We start from the raw sequence: 22908 nt of genomic DNA on the forward strand, positions 1-22908 counted from the left end.
TCTACTGTGTGTCCATTGATGTCTACCTCTAATAGCTGTAAGCAATTTTGTTTTGCATGAAATTGCATGATATGAGTTTTTGTCAGATGAAGGATTTAACTGTTTCAGGTACTGTCTCTGGCTGAGCCAGATGCAGCTGCCTGCCCTGTTTCAAAGGATGATTCTCAGCCTTCAAGGTCCGGGCAATCACAGAGGGTGGGCTTATTGGCAGTTGGGAGCTCCAATGTTAGGCACATAATGGGGCCCCTTAGGGTTATGGCAGCTAAGGAGGGGAAGAAATCCATGTGCATTCCAGGTGGAGTCATTCCTGATGTGGAAAGGGTCCTTCCGTATGCCATGAAGAGCACATGGTGCAGCCAGCTGCAAGTGGTGGCACATGTGCACTAATGACATGTATCACTTTGGATCTGAGGAAATTCTCTCTGTATTCCAGCAGTTATCTGATTTGGTGAAGGCTACCAGTCTTACTTACGAGATGAAGGCAGAGCTCACCATCTGCAGCATCGTTGACAGAACCGACTGCGGACCTTTGGTGCAGAGCCGGGTGGAAGGTCTGAATCAGAGGCTCAGACGGTTTTGCGACCATGTTGGCTGCAGATTCCTTGACTTGCGCCATAGGGTGGTGGGGTTTCGGGTTCCGCTGAATAGGTCAGGAGTTCGCTACACTCAGCTGGTGGCTACATGGGTAGCAGAAGCTGTGTGGCGTGGACTGGGCGCTTTTTTAGGTTAGAAGGCCTTGGGAAAGTATGGGGTGGGCTGCAATCTCAAAGGGTGCATGGCAAATACAGGACGTGCTTGGATCAAGGAACAGTTGGAATTGTAGTTGTAAATTGTTGTAGTTGTGCTGGGAAAGTCCCTGAGCTTCAAGCACTAATAGAAAGCACAGAAGCTGAAATCATTATAGGTACAGAATGCTGGCTAAAGCCTGAAATAAGTTCTGCAGAAATTTTTACGAAGTCTCAGACGGTGTTCAGGAAAGATAGATTAGGCAGAATTGGTGGTGGAGTGTTTGTGTCTGTCAGTAGTGGTTTATCTTGTAGCGAAGTCGAAGTAGATACTCCGTGTGAATTGGTATGGGTGGAGGCTATACTTAACAGCAGAACTAAGTTAATAATTGGCTCCTTCTACCGACCCCCAGACTCCGATGATATAGTTGCTGAACAGTTCAGAGAAAATTTGAGTCTCGTAACAAATAAATACCCCACTCATATGGTTATAGTTGGTGGGGACTTCAACCTTCCCTCGTTATGCTGGGAAAAATACTTGTTCAAAACCGGTGGTAGACAGAAAACATCTTCCGAGATTGTCCTAAATGCTTTCTCCGAAAATTATTTCGAACAGTTAGTCCACGAATCCACGCGAATTGTAAATGGTTGTGAAAACACACTTGACATCTTAGCCACAAACAATCCAGAGCTAATAGAGAGCATCATGACTGATACAGGGATTAGTGATCACAAGGTCATTGTAGCTGGGCTCAATACCGTTTCTTCCAAATCCACCAGAAACAAACGCAAAATAATTTTATTTAAAAAAGCGGATAAAGTGTCACTAGAAGCCTTCCTAAGAGACAATCTCCATTCCTTCCGAACTGACTATGTAAATGTAGACGAGATGTGGCTCAAATTCAAAGATATAGTAGCAACAGCAATTGAGAGATTCATACCTCATAAATTGGTAAGAGATGGAACTGATCCCCCATGGTACACAAAACAGGTCCGAACGCTGTTGCAGAGGCAACGGAAAAAGCATGAGAAGTTCAGAAGAACGCGAAATCCTGAAGACTGGCTAAAATTTACAGATGTGCGAAATTTGGCACGGACTTCAATGTGAGATGCCTTTAATAGGTTCCACAACGAAAAATTGTCTCGAAATTTGGTAGAAAATCCGAAGAAATTCTGGTCATACGTAAAGTACACAAGCGGCAAGACGCAGTCAATACCTTTGCTGCACAGTGCCAATGGTACTGTTACCGATGACTGTGCTGCTAAAGCGGAGTTATTGAACGCAGTTTTCCAAAATTCCTTCACCAGGGAAGACAAATGGAATATTCCAGAATTTGAAACATGAACAGCTGCTAGCATGAGTTTCTTAGAAGTAGATACCTTAGGGATTGCGAAGCAACTCAAATCGCTTGATACGGGCAAGTCTTCAGGTCCAGATTGTATACCGATTAGGTTCCTTTCAGATTACACTGATACAATAGCTCCCTACTTAGTAATCATATACAACCACTCACTCACCGATAGATCTGTACCTACAGATTGGAAAATTGCGCAGGCCGCACCAGTGTTTAAGAAGGGTAGTAGGAGTAATCCATCAAACTACAGACCGATATCATTGATGTCAGTTTGCAGTAGGGTTTTGGAGCATATACTGTATTCAAACATTATGAATCACCTCGAAGGGAACGATCTATTGATACATAATCAGCATGGTTTCAGAAAACATCGTTCTTGTGCAATGCAGCTGGCTCTTTATTTGCACAAAGTAATAGCCGCTATCGACAGGGGATCTCAAGTTGATTCCGTATTTCTAGATTTCCGGAAAGCTTTTGACACCGTTCCTCCCAAGCGACTTCTAATCAAGCTGCGGGCCTATGGGGTATCGTCTCAATTGTACGACTGGATTCCTGATTTCCTGTCAGGAAGGTCGCAGTTCGTAGTAATAGATGGCTAATCATCTATTAAAACTGAAGTGATATCGGGTGTTCCCCAGGGAAGTGTCCTGGGACCTCTACTGTTCCTGATCTATATAAATGACCTGGGTGACGATCTGAGCAGTTCTCTTAAGTTGTTCGCAGATGATGCTGTAATTTACCGTCTAGTAAGGTCATCCGAAGACCAGTATCAGTTTCAAAGCGATTTAGAAAAGATTGCAGTATGGTGTGGCAGGTGGCAGTTGACGCTAAATAACGGAAAGTGTGAGGTGATCCACATGAGTTCCAAAAGAAATCCGTTGGAATTCGATTGCTCGATAAATAGTACAATTCTCAAGGCTGTCAATTCAACTAAGTACCTGGGTGTTAAAATTACGAACAACTTCAGTTGGAAAGACCACATAGATAATATTGTGGGGAAGGCAAACCAAAGGTTGCGTTTCATTGGCAGGACACTTAGAAGATGCAACAAGTCCACTAAAGAGACAGCTTACACTACACTCATTCGTCCTCTGTTAGAATATTGCTGCGCGGTGTGGGATCCTTACCAGGTGAGATTGACGGAGGACATCGAAAGGTTGCAAAAAAGGGCAGCTTGTTTTGTATTATCATGTAATAGGGGAGAGAGTGTGGCAGATATGATACGTGAGCTGGGATGGAAGTCATTAAAGCAAAGACGTTTTTCAGTGCGGCGAGATCTGTTTACGAAATTTCAGTCACCAACTTTCTCTCCCGAATGCAAAAATATTTTGTTGAGCCCAACCTACATAAGTAGGAATGATCATCAAAATAAAATAAGAGAAATCAGACCTCTAACAGAAAGGTTTAGGTGTTTGTTTTTCCTGCGCACTGTTCGGGAGTGGAATGGTAGAGAGATAGTATGATTGTGGTTCAATGAACCCTCTGCCAAGCACTTAAATGTGATTTGCGGAGTAATCATGTAGGTGTAGATGTAGATGAACCACTTGAAAGCTTGATCCATTATTTTCCTGGCTTTGTTTGGTATGTACATGTTTAGGCACTTTTATACTAGTCATTAGCAATCAAAGTAGTTTTTGAAGAGGGCTCCAATGTCACTGTTACAAAGACTGCAGAGGCTGCCCTCATTCCCTAGTATTGATGCATTCTCTGATAGTCTTCATTCATTGCTAGTTTTGCTTCTCTCCTAATTTTTACTTATTGTGTCTGTACCCTCTAATAATGTTTTGTGGTTCCTGGCTGTATGAGGAAAGGGTGGTACGATAGGTGGCTGGCTGGTTTCCTCTCACTACAACACAAAATGCACACATGGTTGAAATACACTTTATTACAGGAACCAATGGAGTACTTAACTTCAGTTATGTCCATTCTGAAACTCTGTGGTTAACAGGAATCAAATAACATGTACTAATTCTTTAATCTTGTCTGTGTCCTTATCACAACTATATACAAAGTCTAATGTCACAGCTAGGTAAGGTGCGAGGCGATGACTATTACTGTCGAAGACTAGAGCACAGTGCGATGTATTGAGGTGCAATGGGAACTGAGTGTCGATGTGACGCACTGAGGTACTGAGATTGAGAAATTGAGACAGCCTGGTTGATGGCGGTGACCTATATGCACACTGCCTAGGGGGCGTGTCTTGGTCTTCTCCTGTGATAGGTGTGCTTAGTTTAGCGCCTGCTATACAATGCTTCCTAGTGCTGACTGGTAGTGCTGAGCAAATCTGCTATTGCAGAATATTGCTTTGGCACCCTTTACCCTAAGGAATGTTACAGTACAGAGATTCTGGTATGCACTTTCAGCTACTGGTTTGGTGTTATTAAGGAAGCAGTTGATATTAAATCAGCAAGTGGTCATATAAGTAGAGATGGATGTTTTTGCTTAAATTCTGCTTGGAATCCTGTCCTCTCCCTGGTCAGACAACAGATGGACAGAGTTAATGCTACTTTCAAAGCTGTTGCCAACAAATATTTGCTACTGACAGCTTCTGACATGATCAACATTGTTTGTGTGGTGGCACTAGTTATTTACAGTGTATGTATTGTTTTCTGCATATGCCATATTATGATCCTTGGTTGGCATAGCCCTACCTACTGAATGTTTTAGTTTTCTTGCACAACACTCTGTTACTGCATTTTTGCCTTGAAAATGATGAGACGTTCACCTGTCAAAATATCTGCAGTTGTGCAAGACATCGCCCAGCTGCATTCATGTAAGGTGTTAGAACCTTTTACTCCTGTTGAGAATGTTACTGTGTGAATCAAACAAAAGCTTCACATCAGCAACTCTGAGTGCCTTCAATCAGAACTATCTAAAAGAAAACCAATGTTAAAGTTTATACATTCAATTGTTTCCAAATTAATTTTACTAGGTCTTTCTTAATTATAGCTTATCTAAATGCTTTATGAAGCTTAAAACATTTGTTGTTGGTCATCTGTACACTGTCATAGCCACTATCGTATGTGTTTCTAAGTCTGTTAATGAAAATGGTTGTTAAATGCTCTACTCATTGGTCTATGGCATCAGACTTTATTACACTTTTTTGTATGCAGCCACTCCCCCTTTCCTTATATTTTCCATGTTATAGTAGTCTACTATAACTATCCAGTCCATCTAACTGCACCTGTACAATGTCTGTAACTTCTAAATGATTTTGTTATGCATAGCATATATATTTCTCAGTTTCCCACAGTAAGATGAGGAGCTGATCATCTTTTAAAAAGCTTCTTATGTTCTCATGGGAAAGTCCTAATACATTATGAAGGTTATACTTTTTGCTATTCAAACTGGCATTTATTGTTTCTCCACTGATAGGCGCAGCCTTGTCTGTAGTTATTTGGTCACTCTGTCATTCAGAAAAATTTACCCCAAAAAGACCTAGGGGCAATGAGAGAGATTCCATATTGCACTCATTATAGGGTCATAAGGGAAACTGATTTACATGTGTCTGTCTCCTGTCTGTATATTATATGAGTTGTATGCAAGAGTTTACTGCATATAATGTGTGCACTATAATGTTTTCAATGTGCTTTTGAAAATTCTTATAAAAATTAAAGAAAGGATGCCAAGGCTACCTATGCCTCTTAACCTACTTATCTCAAGTAACACCTACTACCATTATCCTACTGGCAGATTATCATGAAAAACAGTTAGTTAGTTAGTTGGTTCATTAGTTAGCCAGTTACTTGTTTGATGGGTCACTCACCTGATATATCTTAATCAAGCGTACTGAGTAAATTTAAAGATTTAATTTACAGTTAAATACCAAGTGTTTAAAAATGAATATTGGGGTATTGAGGCTTTGTAGCATTTGTCACATTCAGCTTACAATTAAAAGTAATACATCAAATGAAAGAGCAACTCAAACAGTCTGGTTTGTAGTTGTTACAAGTATAAAGCCTACAGACTACATCCACATCTACATATATATCCCGCTAGCCACCAAGCAGTGTGTGGCGGAGGGCACAATTCGCGGCAAAGTCATGTTTCCCTTCTCTGTTCCACTTGCAGATCGCGAGAGGGAAAAACAACTGTCTGAACGTCTCAGTACGAGCTCTAATTTCCCTTATCTTTGAATGGTGATCATTGTGTGATTTGAAAGTTGGTGGTAATAATGTATGCTCTACATCCTCGGTGAAGGTCATATTTCAGAATTTAGTTAGCAGCCCCTTCCATTTAGCATGTCATCTATCTGCAAGTGTGTCCTACTTCAAACTTTCTATGAGATTTGTACCGCTTTCACAATAGCTAAATGTACCAGTCACAAATCATGCTGCTCTTCTTTGGACCTTCTCAATCTCTTGAATCAGACCCAACTGGTAAGGGTCCCATACAGACAAACAATACTCTAAGACTGGATGAACTAACATATTGTAAGCAAATTTCCTTTGTTGAAGGACTGCATCGATTTAGGATTCTACCAATAAACCACAATCTAGAGTTCACCTTGCCCATTACTTGTGTAATATGACATTCCATTTGAGATAATTTCAAATAGTCACATCCAGATACCTGACTGATGTTACTGCTTTCAAAGAATGGACATTTATTTTGTACTCATACATTGATGGGGATTTTCACCTTGTTATACGCAGTAGGTCACACTTACTAATATTGAGAGATAACTGCCAGTAATTATTACACCACACATTTATTTTCTGCATATCCTCACTGATTTGTTCACAACTTTCATGTGATACTACTTTCCTGTAGACTACAGCATCATTGGCAAACAGTCTAACGCTGCTGTCAATACCATCAACCAGATTGTTTATGTAAATCGTAAAATTCAACGGACTTTATGTCCTTCCCTGGGGCACATCTGAAGTTACGCTTGCTTCTGTTGAAGTCATCCCATTCAGGACAACATACTGCTCTCCGTCTGTTATCAAACTTTCTATCGAACTGCATATGTCATGGGATGGGCTGTAATTGCTCACTTTTTGGAGCAAGTGACGGTGTGGAACTGAGTCAAATGCCTTTTGAGAGTCGAGAAATATGGCATCAGCTGGGGAGCTGGTATCTAGAGCCTGTTGTATATCATGCACAAAGAGGGCCAGCTGTGTCTTGCATGACTAAAACTGTGCTGTTTTCTGCAGATGAGCTTCTCAGAGTCTAGAAAGGTCATTATGTCTGAACACAAAATGTGTTCCATGATTCTACAACAAATCGATGTCAGTGAAATTGGCTGGTAATTATGTGCATCTGATTTTCTCACATTTTTAAAGATTGCTATGATCTGGTCCTTCTTCCAGTCCTGTGGAACTTTCCGCTGTTCCAATGACCTCTGATAGATGACGGATAAGAATGGTGCTATATTTGTAGCATAGTCAACATATAATCTTACGGGGATACTGTCTGGGCCAGATGCCTTCCTGGCGTCTAAGGATCTTAACTGTTTTACGATCCCAGATACACTAAACACTATGTCAGCCATCCTTGCGTTTGTTCAATAAATGAAAGGGGGAATGGTGCTGCAGTCCTCTACCATAAACGAGTTTTTGAAAGCTAGGTTGAGTGAGAATTTCAGCCTTCTCTTTATCATCACCAGTGGTTTACATGTGAAGTTCACAAAGAAAATGTTGCTGCACACAAATCAAGGTTTTCTGGATTAAGTGATGAATCGATATTTCATCTAAGTGGGAATATTACCACACAAAATGTGTGCATCTTGGAGTCAGGAAATCCATTTGAGGTGGTACAGTTGGAGTGACACTCTCCTAAATTGAATGTTTTTTGTGCTATATCCTGATGGAAAGTTTATGGGCCTCCCCTTTTCAGGGAAGCAGCTGCATCCGCTGTTTCTAATTTTGATACACTAAAATTATTGCTGTTTTATCAATTTGATGAAGCTGAACCACAAATGCTGTGCTGCCTCACTGGCATAACTCAGTATGCAATTGATTAAACGATTGTGTACCCAACCACTGGATTGACCACAAGTAGTCAGATGACAGAGCTTGTTTCACATGTCATCCATATTCACCCAGTCTGATTCAAGTATTTTTGGATTTGGGGGTTCATAAAGAATCATATGTACGTGCCTCTGATACTATCTGATCTACCCGACTTAAGAAATAGGATTGAAGCAATTGTTGCAACAATTACTCCAGACACAGTGATCAAGGCTCCAGAAGAACTCACATATCAATTCATTGAGTGCCATGTGACAAACGGTATTCACATCGAACACTTGTAAGAAAAACTCTCTGAGTTTCTGTTGCATTTGATGTATTATTTATAACTGTAAGTTGAATGGAATGAATGCTACAGATCCTTAAAATCCCTATATTCATGTTGAAATACCTGGTATTTACATAAAAGAAAACAGCATTTAATTTCATATCAGAAGTCATTATCTATGCAATACCTTTGTCCTAAATAAGCTACAATTTTTAAATAAAAATTGTTCATAAGCAGCTTTACAGAAACATTTTTATTTATTTTACTTCCAAATGTAGCTGTTTTCCATTCTCTCTACAGAAGACACAATAGAATTGTTTGGGATTTAACTTAACACATGGAAATCAAGGTCCAAACAATTTTATCTCCCCCACTTAATGATCAAATTTGAGTGATGAAAATTTACTTTACCACCAGGAACTGTACCAGATACTTCTGGGACTGTGATGATTAAGTTAATGCCGTTTAGTGGTTATGGACTTAAGCAGGGTTATTTTGCCATAATAATTACTAAACGTCCCAAATAAAAAAGTTCACACATGTTTGCACATTGTAAGGACAAAACTTGGTGATGCGTTGTGGGGGGACAATTTCCTGCCCCATCAGCCAATTAATATAGAAGGGTTCTGTGGATAAGAAAGACCTATAGTATTAGCAGGAGCAGACACCCTTCTAGGAGAAACAGTTTTGTGTATGTAGCTTGCAATGATTACTGTTTTGCCATAGGCCATGTACCAGTCTGATTTCTTATGATCTGTGAACAAACAATGCAAGCTGTTTTTGGAATGTTCATAAATCAAAAGTGTGTTCTGTACAAGACTTGAGCAGAATTCAGTTTCTTAAATGCACAAAAGATTAGATGAAAGACAGTCAGTTAGAAATATATGAGGTTTATAGAGCTGAAACACGGGGTGAATCAATGTTTCATAGGTGGCTTTATATATTCAATTTAATTTGACAAAAAGCAATTTCATTACTTGCCCAGAGGTAGTTGCCTGTGATTTTCTACTCTTTCTGCATATCTCACCATTCCTTTGAGGTGAAAGTCCCATGATAATAAATAACCAAAAGAAAGAAACTATAATTAGCTGGTTAACTTCATACCAGGAAATTTCTATGAAGGTATTTTATAGAAACTGATTCCATACTGTAACCTCTCTCAAAACTATAGAGACAAGTAGCTGAGGGTACACTCCTGCACTGGTAACAATGGCTATTATTTCACATTGTAGTGTTGGTACTAAATTCAAAAGAGTATGTATAATGGTTAAAGAAGGAGGAAACATAAAGAAAGACAATTATAAATAAAAGAACAAAACATAGCAGAAATGAAAAAACTAAATTAATAAAATATTTATTTAAAACACCACTAATATGTTTATGTGCTTTTGTACATCAACATTTTTAAAAAATTTACCTGTCCTATCATTTCTCGTATGGCAAAATATTTTGGAGTTGGATCCCCTGCTTCATTTAGTGGTGCATTATAATCATATGAAGTCAGCTGTGGCTCATATCTATCATTATAATTTGCACCTGAAAAAGAATTTAGTAATAATAATTAATTTATCGCCTAAGAGATTCAGAAATAGTTGCTGAGAGTTAAATGACAGAATAACAGCTTTTAACAGATTTTATACTTCATACAGAACAGTACACAAGACAAATCCTTAACACAAATTCACGCACTTAGAAGTTTCTGATAAATATGATATAAATTAAATAATCAAACTAAAATGTAGCTGAAATACATGTAATTAGATTGATGGCCTTATGTGCACAACAATGTTACATTAATCAGCATAAAAAAATATTTATTTTCTTCAGTGATTCCTACATTTGTTAAACTGTAACCATTCCCAATTGTTAATATGTAACATTTGCATTTCATTTTGTGTGCAACAGCTGCAATAGCAAGTAAACCCAGGGGACATTTGAAGCAGAAAGTGTAATGGCATCTTGCTAAATTATTTTCATCTGTTTTGTTGTTGATGTGCCATATGGCTGTGTCCAGTTGTTTACTGTACCTCCACTTATTAGTTGGCACATATTTTTTTACTATTAATATTTCAGTCTGAAGCAGCATCTTTGAAGCTTATGATTCCACTAGTGTGATCATTGATTACTGCAAAATAAATAATAACAAAAATCTGCATGAAATTTCTTTCTGTTTTGCCATAACAATTGTGGATAATTCTTATAAAAAGTTCTTGATTTTCTAGTCAGGTGACAGTGTTAATATATCACAACATTTTTACAAGTGTCATACTCCTCATTTGGTGAAGTATTGAGGTACGTTAGATGTCCCTGTTTTTATATTACTGGGATGCCCCATATAAGAGGCTGTGAATGGCTATGTCCTGTGCAGCTGACAGGTGGGGAAGTGGATGAATGGTGGTAGTGACAAATGGGCTGGAGGTTGTAGTAGAAATTCTGCATGGGAATTCTAGATGCCTCTTGCATGTTGGACAAAGTAGGGCATGCTCTCGTCACATTGCTGCTAATGTGGGATTCCATGCTGGGTAAGCTGGTAACAGTCACCCCTATTGACACAATTCTTGTGGATCCTTATTTCTATGGATTCCTGTATAATTATATCCAAGTAGCTGGTTGCTCATCATAAAAACAGTGTTCTCAAAATGAAAAATGTTATCTTCATTTATGCCTGGTGATTTCTGTTTGTGCCCCAGTCATACAACACACTTGATGTGTTCCTCACATCATTTTGAGATACAGTGCTGTTTTTTCCTGATGTATCAGTGGCCACACCCACAAGTTATGCCATAAATCCCTCTTATGTTAAATGTCAGTGGATCTTTCACAGAGCCAAGGAACTCTTTTGTGTTAGGTGCTAGTTGGAAAAAGGTTTTGTGTAGCATTTTCCAAGTATTTTCTCAGCTGAACAAACCTAATGCATTCCTCACAGTGTTTTGAGGTATAGCACAACATTTGTCTGATGTAGCTGATTGCTTGTAATAAAAAAGTGTTCTGAAAATAAAAAGTGTGATCTTCATTTATGCTATGCTCCATGACTACTGATTTCTTTTAGTGCCCCAGCCATACACACCTGATGTGTTCCTCACAACATTTTGAGGTACAGCACTGTGTTTGCCTGATGCATCGGGGCCACTATGACAATGTATGCTGTATATTCCTAGTACATTAAGTTTTAGTGGGTCTTTTGTAAAGAGGAGGAATTATTTTGTCATAGGTGATGGTTGGAAGACAGTCTGATGTTGCATTTTCCAGCACCCTTGAGATTTTTTCTGGGAATGGGCACAAGTAAGGAAGACAGACAAGTCTCTTGCTCCCTTCCTTCTCTTTCCAGTTTGCTTCATCTCTTCTTTTTCTTGAACATCCTTCTAATATCGGCTTCATTGTACCCAATCTTACCAAACACTTCCTTCAGGGTCTGTAGCTCAGTTGTGATACTTCCTTTGCCACTGATGACACACACCTATGTACCAGGTGGGTAGGTTAGAAATGTCTGCCTCTGTGCTTGATGGTGGTAGCATTTTGCAAGCAAGTAAAGGTCTCATTCTATCTACTGCATGATCTAGTGTACCATCTACCTTCATTTATTAGTATACCCAAGAAAGGGAGACATCCATTCTTCTCTACTTCCACAGTGAATGTAACGTTTTGATGATGTTGTTAAGGTGGTCGTGACACTCATCCAGCACCTGTATACCATGTTCCCACAGTGCAAATGTCTCATAGTAGCAGAAGTGAGTTTGAATCTCCACTCCCTGAAAGTGTTCAATGTACAGATTTGCAATCCCAAGGGCCACTTCATCTGCTTGTTCAAAAAACTCCCCATTGTATTTGAAATAGCTGGTTGTCTGCATGTTCAAAAAGTTTAACTATTTTTGACTCAAAGTATCGAGCTATGGATGCCAAGGAGTCTTTAAGATGCACACTTGTGAAAAGCAATATACCACTGAAGCTCACGAGCAAGTCATCCTTTTGCAGTCAGCTGCCCTTAAGTACCTTCACAAAATCAGCCAAGTTCTTCATATGGTAACTGCAATGTCACACAAGGGGCATAGCTAGACATCTGGCTAGTCCATAATTGTGGGAGTTAATGGTATTGAGTTCTGGCTGCAGACACACTCCTATCTTGTTGATTTTTGGGAAGTCCATGCAGATGTGGTATAGCTTGTGCTCTGGGATACACTCACTTCTTGACTTCCTCTGGTAGACCTGAGCTCTTTTTAACAAAACATAAAAATAAAATAAAACAATAAAAAACATTTTCCTAATCATTGTTGTAGTTGGGTCCTGGGAAATTATCATCCTACCTCGATTCTCCCAGTCTTATCTAAAATATCTAAAAAACTTGCTGTTGCACAAATCCAAAACGTCATTGCAAAATACTCTGTTATTCTAAACAATCAATTTGGTTTTCAGCAGTGGAAAAACACCACAGATGCAGTAAACAGTTTCATTGAGAAAATAAGTGCATCATTAGACAAGAGAAATAAGGTGACAGGAATTTTCTGCGACCTCACAAAGGCGTTTGATTCTGTAAACCATGCATTGCTTGTTTACAAACTTGAAAAGTATGGCATTATCAGCAGTGCCCTATACAATGGCTTAAATCCTACTTATCCAAAAGAACACAAGAGTTAGTATTTCTTCAAATGGTGCATATTATTTTTCTGACTGGGAAAAAAAAAAAAATCTCAGGGTGTTCCAGAAGGCTCCATATTAGGCCCAGTCATATTTCTCTTCCATGTGTATGACTTACCATTAAATATCATCTCCCCATCAGTTCTGTTCACAGTTGATATTTCTGTCTTAGTTGAAGATCAGGATTCAGAAAAAATTTCCAAATCTGTGATCAGTTTCCTCAGTACCTTAGAAACTTGGTTTCAGCTAAATGGGTTGAATCTAAACATATCTAAGACTCACGTGATGCAGTTCAAAACCAAAAAGTCAAAATGTAAGCAGATTAAGATTGTACACGACAACCAAGATATAGAAGAAGTTGACTCAATCAAATTCTTAGGTTTAAATGTAGATAAATCTTTGAGCTGGCAGCACACATTGAATGCCTGGCAAACAAACTGAGCAGCTTTGCATTTGCAATGCAAATGTTATCAACTGCAACTGACATGGACACATGAAAAGTAACATATACAAGCTACTTCAAATCCATTATTAGGAATGATATTGTATTTTGGAGTAACTTGACAAACATAGTGTGGATACTAAAAATACAGAAAAAAAACATTTGAAATATGTATACTGCAAGTCACAAAGAACCATGTCAACCATTATTTAAAAAACTTAAAATATTAACTCTGCCATCCTTATACATATATGAGGTTATTATGTTTTTGTACACCAGACATGAATTATTTGAGGGAAGCCATTTTGTCCATTCAGATGATACTCAAAACAAAGAAAATTTTATGCTCCCCACCCACTGCCTCAGACTGTATGCCCAAGGACCTCAATACATGGGAATGAAAATTTGTAATAAATTAAAAGGGGCCAAGTTGATGCAGATGAATTTAGGTTCACTTAAAAGAAAGCTATATGAGGTACTGATACTGAAGTGTTATTACTCAGTGGATGAATTCATGCAGGACAAACTGAAAAATGTGTTACACATTCCAAGAAATATCCTTATAGTGTTATTATTTATTGTGGTGCTATTATTTATTAATTTAAAAATCATTGTAACTGTATTATAAATTATTGACATGTCTCCTGTACGCAAACCAAATGGATTGCAAATGTATGTCATGAGATGAATAAAACACAATTCACAATTCAAAATTCTTCTTGAACTTCTTTCAGGCTGGGTCCTGCAGTAGTAAGCCAGTTTCATGCTGGTAGCGATCAGTACACTTTAGGATACATACATTCCCCTTATCTGCAAGAAGGACCATTATGTCAACATTATTTCTCAGTGATTTGAGAGCCTCCAGCTCCACTGCAGTCATGTTTGCTTTTGTAAGTGAGGGCTTGTTGATGACACTGTGGGTTAGCCACCTAATTTCCTCTTTCTTTGCCAAGTCTTGTGTAGCAGTGTATAGGAAGAAGAACCACACATACCTGTACCTGCATGCAACACACTGCCATCACTCAGGATGGAGGCAGACATTGCTAACCATACTGGTACATGGAGTCCACATCATCAGTGACAAGAAATCCTCCCAGCTGAGTTACAACTAAAGTAAGAATGGGTACAGTGAAGCACATATTAAAAAGGTATTCAGGAAAAGAAAAGATGCAGTAAACTGAGAAGAGGTGAAAAAAGACACTACATTTTCCCAGCAGCCTTACAATTTTGGTCGAGGGTGGCACCAAGTAAGGAAGGAAAGTGATTCTCTGAATCTCTGAAATCCTTTACAAAGAGGGACAGACATTCTATGATTGGCTTGATCATCTTGTGAAATGGTATGACTTGTACTAAATCAACTACTGAAAACCCAAAAGTGTTAAATGAAGCCAGCTTCAAGATATTTGATACATTATATCAAGTAGATGCAGTGAGCAAGAGAAAATTTGTTTGTGGTAGTAAATACCACACACAAATATCAGAACTTTTGACTGCCAGTAAGTGACCAATGACATCATGGCTTTGAAGATGGGGATGGATCACAATTGTCAATAGGTCACCACTGAAATTTTCATATTGGAAAAGATATTTCTTTGTGGTGTAATATTTATTCTCTGTTGCAGTTAGGTATAAAATCCTCTCTCTCAATTTCACCCTGACACAGTGTGACATCACACCCAGCAATTGTGATCTGGAAAGGACTTTGTGTAGATTACTAATTGGTCAAAGTATGAAAGAGGCTAAGTCAAACATACTTTATTTTTAAATTTAAATCAGTATGACACCATTCTTATAGTAATGAAAGTTCTGTCAGAATTTAAATTTTTAGGAGTAAAGGAGACCACTCACCCACAATGCTTTTCAGTGAGTCATCTACACCTAAAAATTAACATAATTCTTGTGTAGACATTTCATGAAACTTAATTTACCAGATGGTAATGCATTATAATTGATCTTTTTAATGACTACATTGTACAGTGAAAGAACCATAAAGACTTTCTAAGTACAGTAACTTTAATAAACATATAAATAATAAACCTGGACACCTACCAATTTATCTGTTTGCTCGCAAAGTCCAGCGACTGCAAATGGGACAGAAAAACTTAACAATGAGTTGTGGACAATGTTAGTTAGTGAAAGGTTGTTATGTTGTGGTACAGTGTTAAAATGTTAGTTTCACAACAGAAGAAGCAGTAATCTTGGTTCAAAATTGCTATGGATTGTTGTACAAATGAACAAGCATTGTACACTTCTACAGTTGGACATGAGTGGTCTTAAATATTTTGCATCAACTGTAAATAAACTGTGACTTACATACTGAACCATTCTTTCATAAAGAGCCATTTTCAATGCATCCATTACTGGACACCACAAACAACTTTGTGATAGAAATGTATTATCATTGGTTTTGGCATCAGATATATATTTTGAGTAATACAACTAGTGTATCTCAATGAATGACATGTTTGTCTTTCAAAATACCTTAATCATATTCCATGGAAAACACTACAGTTGGTATTCAAATTATTCGCAACAACTCTTATTGAACCAGGGCTCGATGGTGGTTACAGAAATGAAAATTGGAAGCAGTTTTGAATCTCCATGAAGCGCCAGCAAAAATATTGCAGTGTGAGTAGACTTTGTTCCACATCTACATCTACATCTACATCTACATCTACATGGTTACTCTACAATTCACACTTAAGTGCCTGGCAGAGGGTTCATCGAACCATTTTCATACTACTTCTCTACCATTCCACTCTCTGATGGCATGTGGGAAAAGCAACACCTAAATCTTTATGTTCGAACTCTGATTTCTCTTATTTTATTATGATGATCATTTTTCCCTACGTAGATGGGTGTCAACAAAATATTTTCGCAGGTAATAACTTAATTATTTTCAACATTTCGCAACCCTGTCAGCAACTGTATAAATATTAATTTTAATTTTAAAGATCAACAGCCTCAGTTGCACAGGTTGCCTAGATTTACCTAGGTTTCAGTCGGGATAACCCAGCCTTCTTCAGAATAAAAGTAATTACCGTTTGTCCATAGTGGACAAGCTAAAACTACAAATCCATAATTTATCATCAGACTGTAAAAACTTATCTGGAACTGCCTTGGCCCCACTTCGTGACCGCGATGCGGCTGCCATGAGTACTGTACTGGAACTGACCATAGCGTCATAAGACCCACCTAGGAGCACACAATACCTTGCGCCTGTGCATAAACTGTTTGAAGGGTACTTGCTGGGACAACATGTGAACCTAACTCCTGATCTTGAATTTACTAGTAAAGTGAAATAAAAGAAAGGTACAGCTGAGGAAAAGGGCATATATGTTATCCTGTGCAGATTGTAGATAGATCGACTGTCTTAACATTTATGAAGTATTCATTGGTCATGATATGAGGAAGACATCGTGTAATTACAATGTGTGGTCTGTATAGGAAAATTTTGTGCTGAAGCATGAAGCTTAATTGCTTTAAAGAACTTAGGAGTGGGCAGGATAATATAAAGCCAACATCATCATTATTATGACTAGGTTTAAATTTTTTTTAGGTGTAAATGTTAAGCATTTGCTTAGCTTTGGTTACAATGCATGAACATCCTATTGACTTAGCACACAAATGGTCATGAATGAACTTATGAACAAGTCTACATCTAATCTGTAACATCCGTATTCTGTAACTCATAACCAAAACTTCATAATGAAGCTCAGTCAAGCACATGCATTAGTTTATTTTGACCATTTCAGGTCAAATATACTAATCTTGAATAATGACCATCTATATTATATGGCCCAAACACGAAACAAGCTGACCTTCTTTGCGCTTTTTCGATGTCCTCCATCAATCCTACCCAGTAAGGATCCCACACCGAGCAGCAATATTCCAGCAGAGGATGGACAAGTGTAATGTAGGCTGTCTCTTTAGTGGGTTTGTTACATCTTCTAAGTGTTCTGCCAACAAAGTGCAGTCTTTGTTTCTCCTTCCCCACAATATTATCTATGTGATCTTTCCAATTTAAGTTGCTCATAATTTTAATTCCTAGGTATTTAGTCAAATTGACAGCCATTAGATTTGTGCAATTTATCATGTACCCTAACTTTATTGGATTTCTTTTAGTACCCATGTGGATGACCTCACACTTTTCTTTGTTTATTGCCAATTGCCATTTTTCACACCATACAGAAATTCTCTCTAGATCATTTTGTAATTGGAATTGAATGTCTGATGATTTTACTAGACGGTAAATTACAGCGTCATGTGCAAACAATCTAAGGGGGCTGCTCAGGTTATCACCTACATCATTTATGTAAATCAGGAACTGCAGAGGGCCTATGACACTACCTTGCAAAATGCCAGATATCACTTCTGTTCTACTCGATGATTTACTGTCTATCACTATGAACTGTGACCTCTCTGAGAGGAAATCATGAATCCAGTCACACAACTGAGACGATACTCCATATGCACGCAATTTAATTAATAGTCACTTGTGAGGAACAGTATCAAAAGCCTTCTGCAAATCTAGGAATATGGAATCAATATGAGAACCCTTGTCAACAGTACTCATTACTTCATGGGGATAAAGAGCTAGCTGTGTTGCACAAGAATGATATTTTCTGAATATATGTTGGTCATGTATCAATAAGTCATTTTCTTCAAGGTGACGCATAATGTTCGAGTACAGTATATGCTCCAAACTCCTACTGCAAATTGAGGTCAGTGATATGGGTCTGTAATTCAATGGGTTACTCCTATTTCCCTTCTTGAATATTGGTGTGACCTGTGCTACTTTCCAGTCTTTAGGAACAAATCTTTCGTCAAGTGAGTGGTAGTACATGATGGCTAAGAAAGGCATTATTGTGTCTGCATGCTCTGAAAGGAACCTGACTGGTATAACATCTGGACTGGAAGACTTGTCTTTCTTAAGTTATTTGAGTTCTTTCAGAAGACTTAAGATATCTACTTTTATGTTACTCGTGCTAGCAGTTGTTCTGGTTTCGAGTTCTGGAATATTTACTTCATCTTCATTCATGAAGGAATTATGGAAAACTGTATTTAGTAACTCCACTTTAGTGGCACCATCATCATTAACATTTCCATCGCTATCGCGCAGTGATGGTATTGACTGTTTTTTGCCACTGGTGTACATTACATACAACCAGAATCTCTTTGGGTTTTCTACCATATTTTGAGACAATGTTTCATTGAGGAAACGTCACTTTGATGTCTGCACTAAATTTCGAGCTTCCATGAAACTTAGCCAGTCCTGGGGATTTTGCATTCTTCTGAATTTGGCATGCTTTTTTCGTTGCTTCTGCAACAGTGTTCTGACTTGTTTTTCATGGTGGGTCAGTCCCGTCTCTTATTAACTTATGTGGTATGAATCTATCTGTTGCTGTCGATACTGTGTCTTTGAATTTGAGCCATATCTGGTCTACAGTCACATAATTAGCTTGGAAGGAATGGAGACTCTCTCTTAGGAAGGCATCAAGCGAATTTTTATTTGCTGTTTTAAATAGACATATTTTGTGTTTATTTTTAGTGGTTTTGGTTGATATGGTTTTTAACCTCACTACAATGAGCTTGTGTTCACTAATCCCTGTATCCATCATGACTCTCTCTATTAGATCAGGATTATTTGTGGCTAAGAGGTCAAGTTGTTTTCACAATCATTTACAATCCGTGTGGGCTCATGAACTAATTGTTCAAAGTAATTCTCAGAGAAAGCATTTAGTACAATTTTGGAAGATGTTTCCTGTCTAACACCAGCTGTGAACATGTATTTTCACCAACAAATTGAGGGTAGATTGAAGTCTCCACCAATTATAGCTGTATGAGTGGGGTACTTATTTGTAATGAGATTCAAGTTTTCTTTAAAGTTAAAAATGTTCTTGCAATGGGACCTATTAAAATTGGTTATGTGGTTTAGAAAGTATTTCATAATACTTGAAACACATAAATTCTGTTGCTAAAAGCAATTTTGATGTAAAAATCTATTGTTTTCTGACACTTAAATCATATCACATTTCACTTTTGCAGACATTTCAGTAATGCAGAGCTTGTTAACTGTGCAGATATTAATCACCTGAATTGTATTTTATTTTGTGACTATGTTCTGGTAACTTCAGGGAGCCATGTGCCCTACAGCTGTGGTGATCAGGACTGGCCAAACAGCTGTCACACGGGCAGTCAGACAACTGTCTTATAATCTATGCAGTTTTATTGTCCTGGCTGAGGGCCTGGGGGCAACGATGGTCAAGAGGCTTGTGCACATGCAGAATATGTGCAATAGGACTACCTCGTAAGTAGCTTATACTACTGCTAAAGCCTGCCTGCGGGTGAGCTGATGGGCACTTGAGGGCACCCATGCCCCATATAAGAGTGTTTTAAGAGCATGCTCCTATCCTTTGTGTTGTCAGAAACAATATGGGTGAGGTTGCAAAGTACAGTAATGCTGGTGAACTTGATCAGGACCAGGCAGACAGATGACATGGTGAGCATCCTATGATGTGGTACACTAGGGTGAAAAGCTGTTACCATGTCTGTGGATTGAGCAACCTTGAGGTTTTCCTTGAGCAACATATCCTCTTTTACAATGTCTTCATCAGCACGTATCTGTGTGTCAAGTACAGCCTTTCCTGAGATTGCTCACATATGAGTGAATACACCATAAAATACAATGGATATCACCTTAAATTTTGCTACTTATTGGCTCATTGTAAATGAGACTTATCTTGTATTTTCTTGTTATTAAATAAATAATACTGCTCAGACACTACATGCACTCACTGGTCGTAGTACTGAACTACCTTTTCAATGCATTCTTGGAAACTGAAAGAGGAAGGCTCTCACTGAGGGGAAAGCTGTCTCAGCAGTCATAAACATTTATAGTCACAACAAGCCAAAAAATAATCATGAGGATGATCTGTACCTGTATCTTGAGAAACAATAAAATAGTGACAGAATCATTTGCTATAGTAATTCTACATCTCACGGCAACTGACCAACATTGGATTTGTTACCATTATGTTCAAACTATACACAAATATTACAGAGATGCTTCAGGAACTCAAATGGGAAATCCTGGAGAGAAGGTGACATTATTTTCAAGGAACACTACTGAGAGACATAATCGGAGGCAGGTCACCATTGGCCGTATATTTTTAATTTGGTTTAATCTGTTTGATAATCAGATTAAAAATTTATGACTGATGCTGCCCTTCCTCCTATTTTGGATCTCATTAATATCATCATGGAGCATGCTGTTCCTGATGGAAACAAACCTGAAGACTATTGAGAAAATTTAGTGAAGTGACATTTGAAGCTGACTTGCAGGACAATTCTACTTCCAACAATGCACATTTCATGCAAGAACCATGAAGATAAGATAACAGAAATCAGGGCTCATATGTAGGAATATAGATAGTCATTTTCCCCTTGCTCTTTTTGCAAGTGGAACAGGAAAGGAAATAATTAACAGTGGTACAAGATACCATCCACCATCCACCGTATGGCGGCCTGTGAAGTTTATATGTAAGTGTAGATGGAAACAAGGGCTGAAATCAATGATGGGGGCACGGGTGCACACTGGAGTTACTCAGTAAGCAGTTGTTGATTCTGAAGCTGTTTCTAATTCTGCAGCAGCTTGTGCTCCATCTTTTCCTATAGCAGATGAAGGTGTCACTTATGTTACAGTTGTTGCATTGATGTACCTTCTTTGTATTGCTACTGCATGAATTTCAAAATAGCTCATTCCATAATGAAAATTAAATTGTAAACAACAATACTATCAGTTTCTGGTTCTAGAATGAACATTACAGTTTTGTCATAAAGTCAGAAAACAAACATAGCTTTGAGTAAATAATTTTGGAGTAGAGGAGACAACTCACTGCACCACACACACGTGGCCCCCCCACACACACACACTCACAAGCCTGTGTGGGTGTATTTGTATCTGTGCTGTAGCTTGTTAAAGGATTCATCCAAAAGTTAACAAGTTTTCTTTCTTTTTTTTGTGCCTGCGAATGAGTCAACAGTTCTACTATTCACTGTATGATCTCACTTACTCCTAAATTATTTACATTCTGGAAGAACTTCCCCAAACATAGCTTTTAAATGGAGACCAAAATTTATTCAATTTGCGACACCACAATATTACCTAGGTATTGTCTATAAATTCAGATTCTACATCTACATCTACATGGATACTCTGCAAATCACATTTAAGTGCCTGGCACAGGGTTCATCAAACCACCTTCACAAGTCTCTATTCTTCCAATCTCGTATTGCGCATGGAAAGAATGAACACCTATAGCTTTCCGTACGAGCTCTGATGTCCCTTACTTTATTGTGGTGATCATTTCTCTCTATGTAGGTCAGTGTCAACAAAATATTTTCGTATTCAGAGGAGAAAGTTGGTGACTGGAATTTTGTGAGAAGATTCCGTCTACACGAAAAATGGCTTTCTTTTAATGATTTCCAGCCCAAATCCTGCATCATTTCTGTGACACTCTCTCCCATATTTCATAATAATACAAAGCGTGCTGCCTTTCTTTGAACTTTTTCAATGTACTCCGTCAGTCGTATCTGGTAAGGATTTCACACCGCGCAGCATTATCCTAAAAGAGGACGGACAAGCATAGTGTAGGCAGTCTCCTTAGTAGGTCTGTTACATAATTGAATGAAGACAGCACATACTAGCAAAACAACTGATGTAACAGACTTCTGTTGAACGCAACAAGTTAAGTCACTGTACAAAGAAGGATAAAACAAATGCAAAAAAAGGAAGAAATAATGGTAAATGTCTCAGTTGATATTATAGAATGATACCAAGACAATTGAAAGTTAATGTCCACTGACTGGATATCGGTGGCTGAGGGTGGTAAAAATGGGGGCATGGTAGTCACTGGCTGCCTCAAATGAAAGGTAAAAACAACTCATGTCAAGCAAGCAGAAAGGCCAGTGGGGCCCTGGAATTCTGTAGCCATTGAGGGAAGGGTAACATGACCAGTATTGTATCTAGTGGGAATTCAGAGCTATGATAGTGTCATGTCCAGTTGCAAATATTATTACAAATATTATTCCTGTAAACTTTGCATAGATTTGGTTCCACAGATTAGAATGATCCTACAGAAATTTCAGATAAGTCAAAATGCTCACAGTAATTAGAAAAATTCATTACCACTTTGCTAATAACCAACTAATAAAATTAGGTAAGATTCAATAGTATGCCTGTGTCTATACTTATACTAAATACACACATCAAAATAAGTTTTGCATCATCCCGGTTCCCAGAACTCCTCAAGATAGGTGTTGACTGTGGATATTGTATCACAGACACAGTCCCTTTGACTGTTCATAGATGTCACTGAACCTGCCCAAAGATGTAAACAACCATGCATGAGCAGCATCTATTGGATGGATGGGGTCCAACAGGCGATCAGTTCCAGTCATTCCACCAGTAAGGGGGTACACGGCTCTTGTATCTGTAGTTCAGCCATGC

General features: G+C 38.3%; 1 protein-coding gene across 1 annotated transcript in view; it reads right to left on the minus strand.

The window, feature by feature from the left end:
* The window catches only part of LOC126248435 (beta-galactosidase-like), a 287520-nt gene that overhangs the window by 67372 nt on the left and 197240 nt on the right, over window positions 1-22908 (minus strand). Inside the window, exon 8 of the mRNA XM_049949413.1 lies at window positions 9741-9859. Within this exon, the coding sequence (XP_049805370.1) occupies window positions 9741-9859 (119 nt within the window). The remainder of the gene's footprint in view (window positions 1-9740; window positions 9860-22908) is intronic.

This window comes from Schistocerca nitens, chromosome 3 (assembly GCF_023898315.1).
Source record: "Schistocerca nitens isolate TAMUIC-IGC-003100 chromosome 3, iqSchNite1.1, whole genome shotgun sequence".
In the NCBI taxonomy this organism is placed as follows: Eukaryota; Metazoa; Arthropoda; class Insecta; order Orthoptera; family Acrididae; genus Schistocerca; species Schistocerca nitens.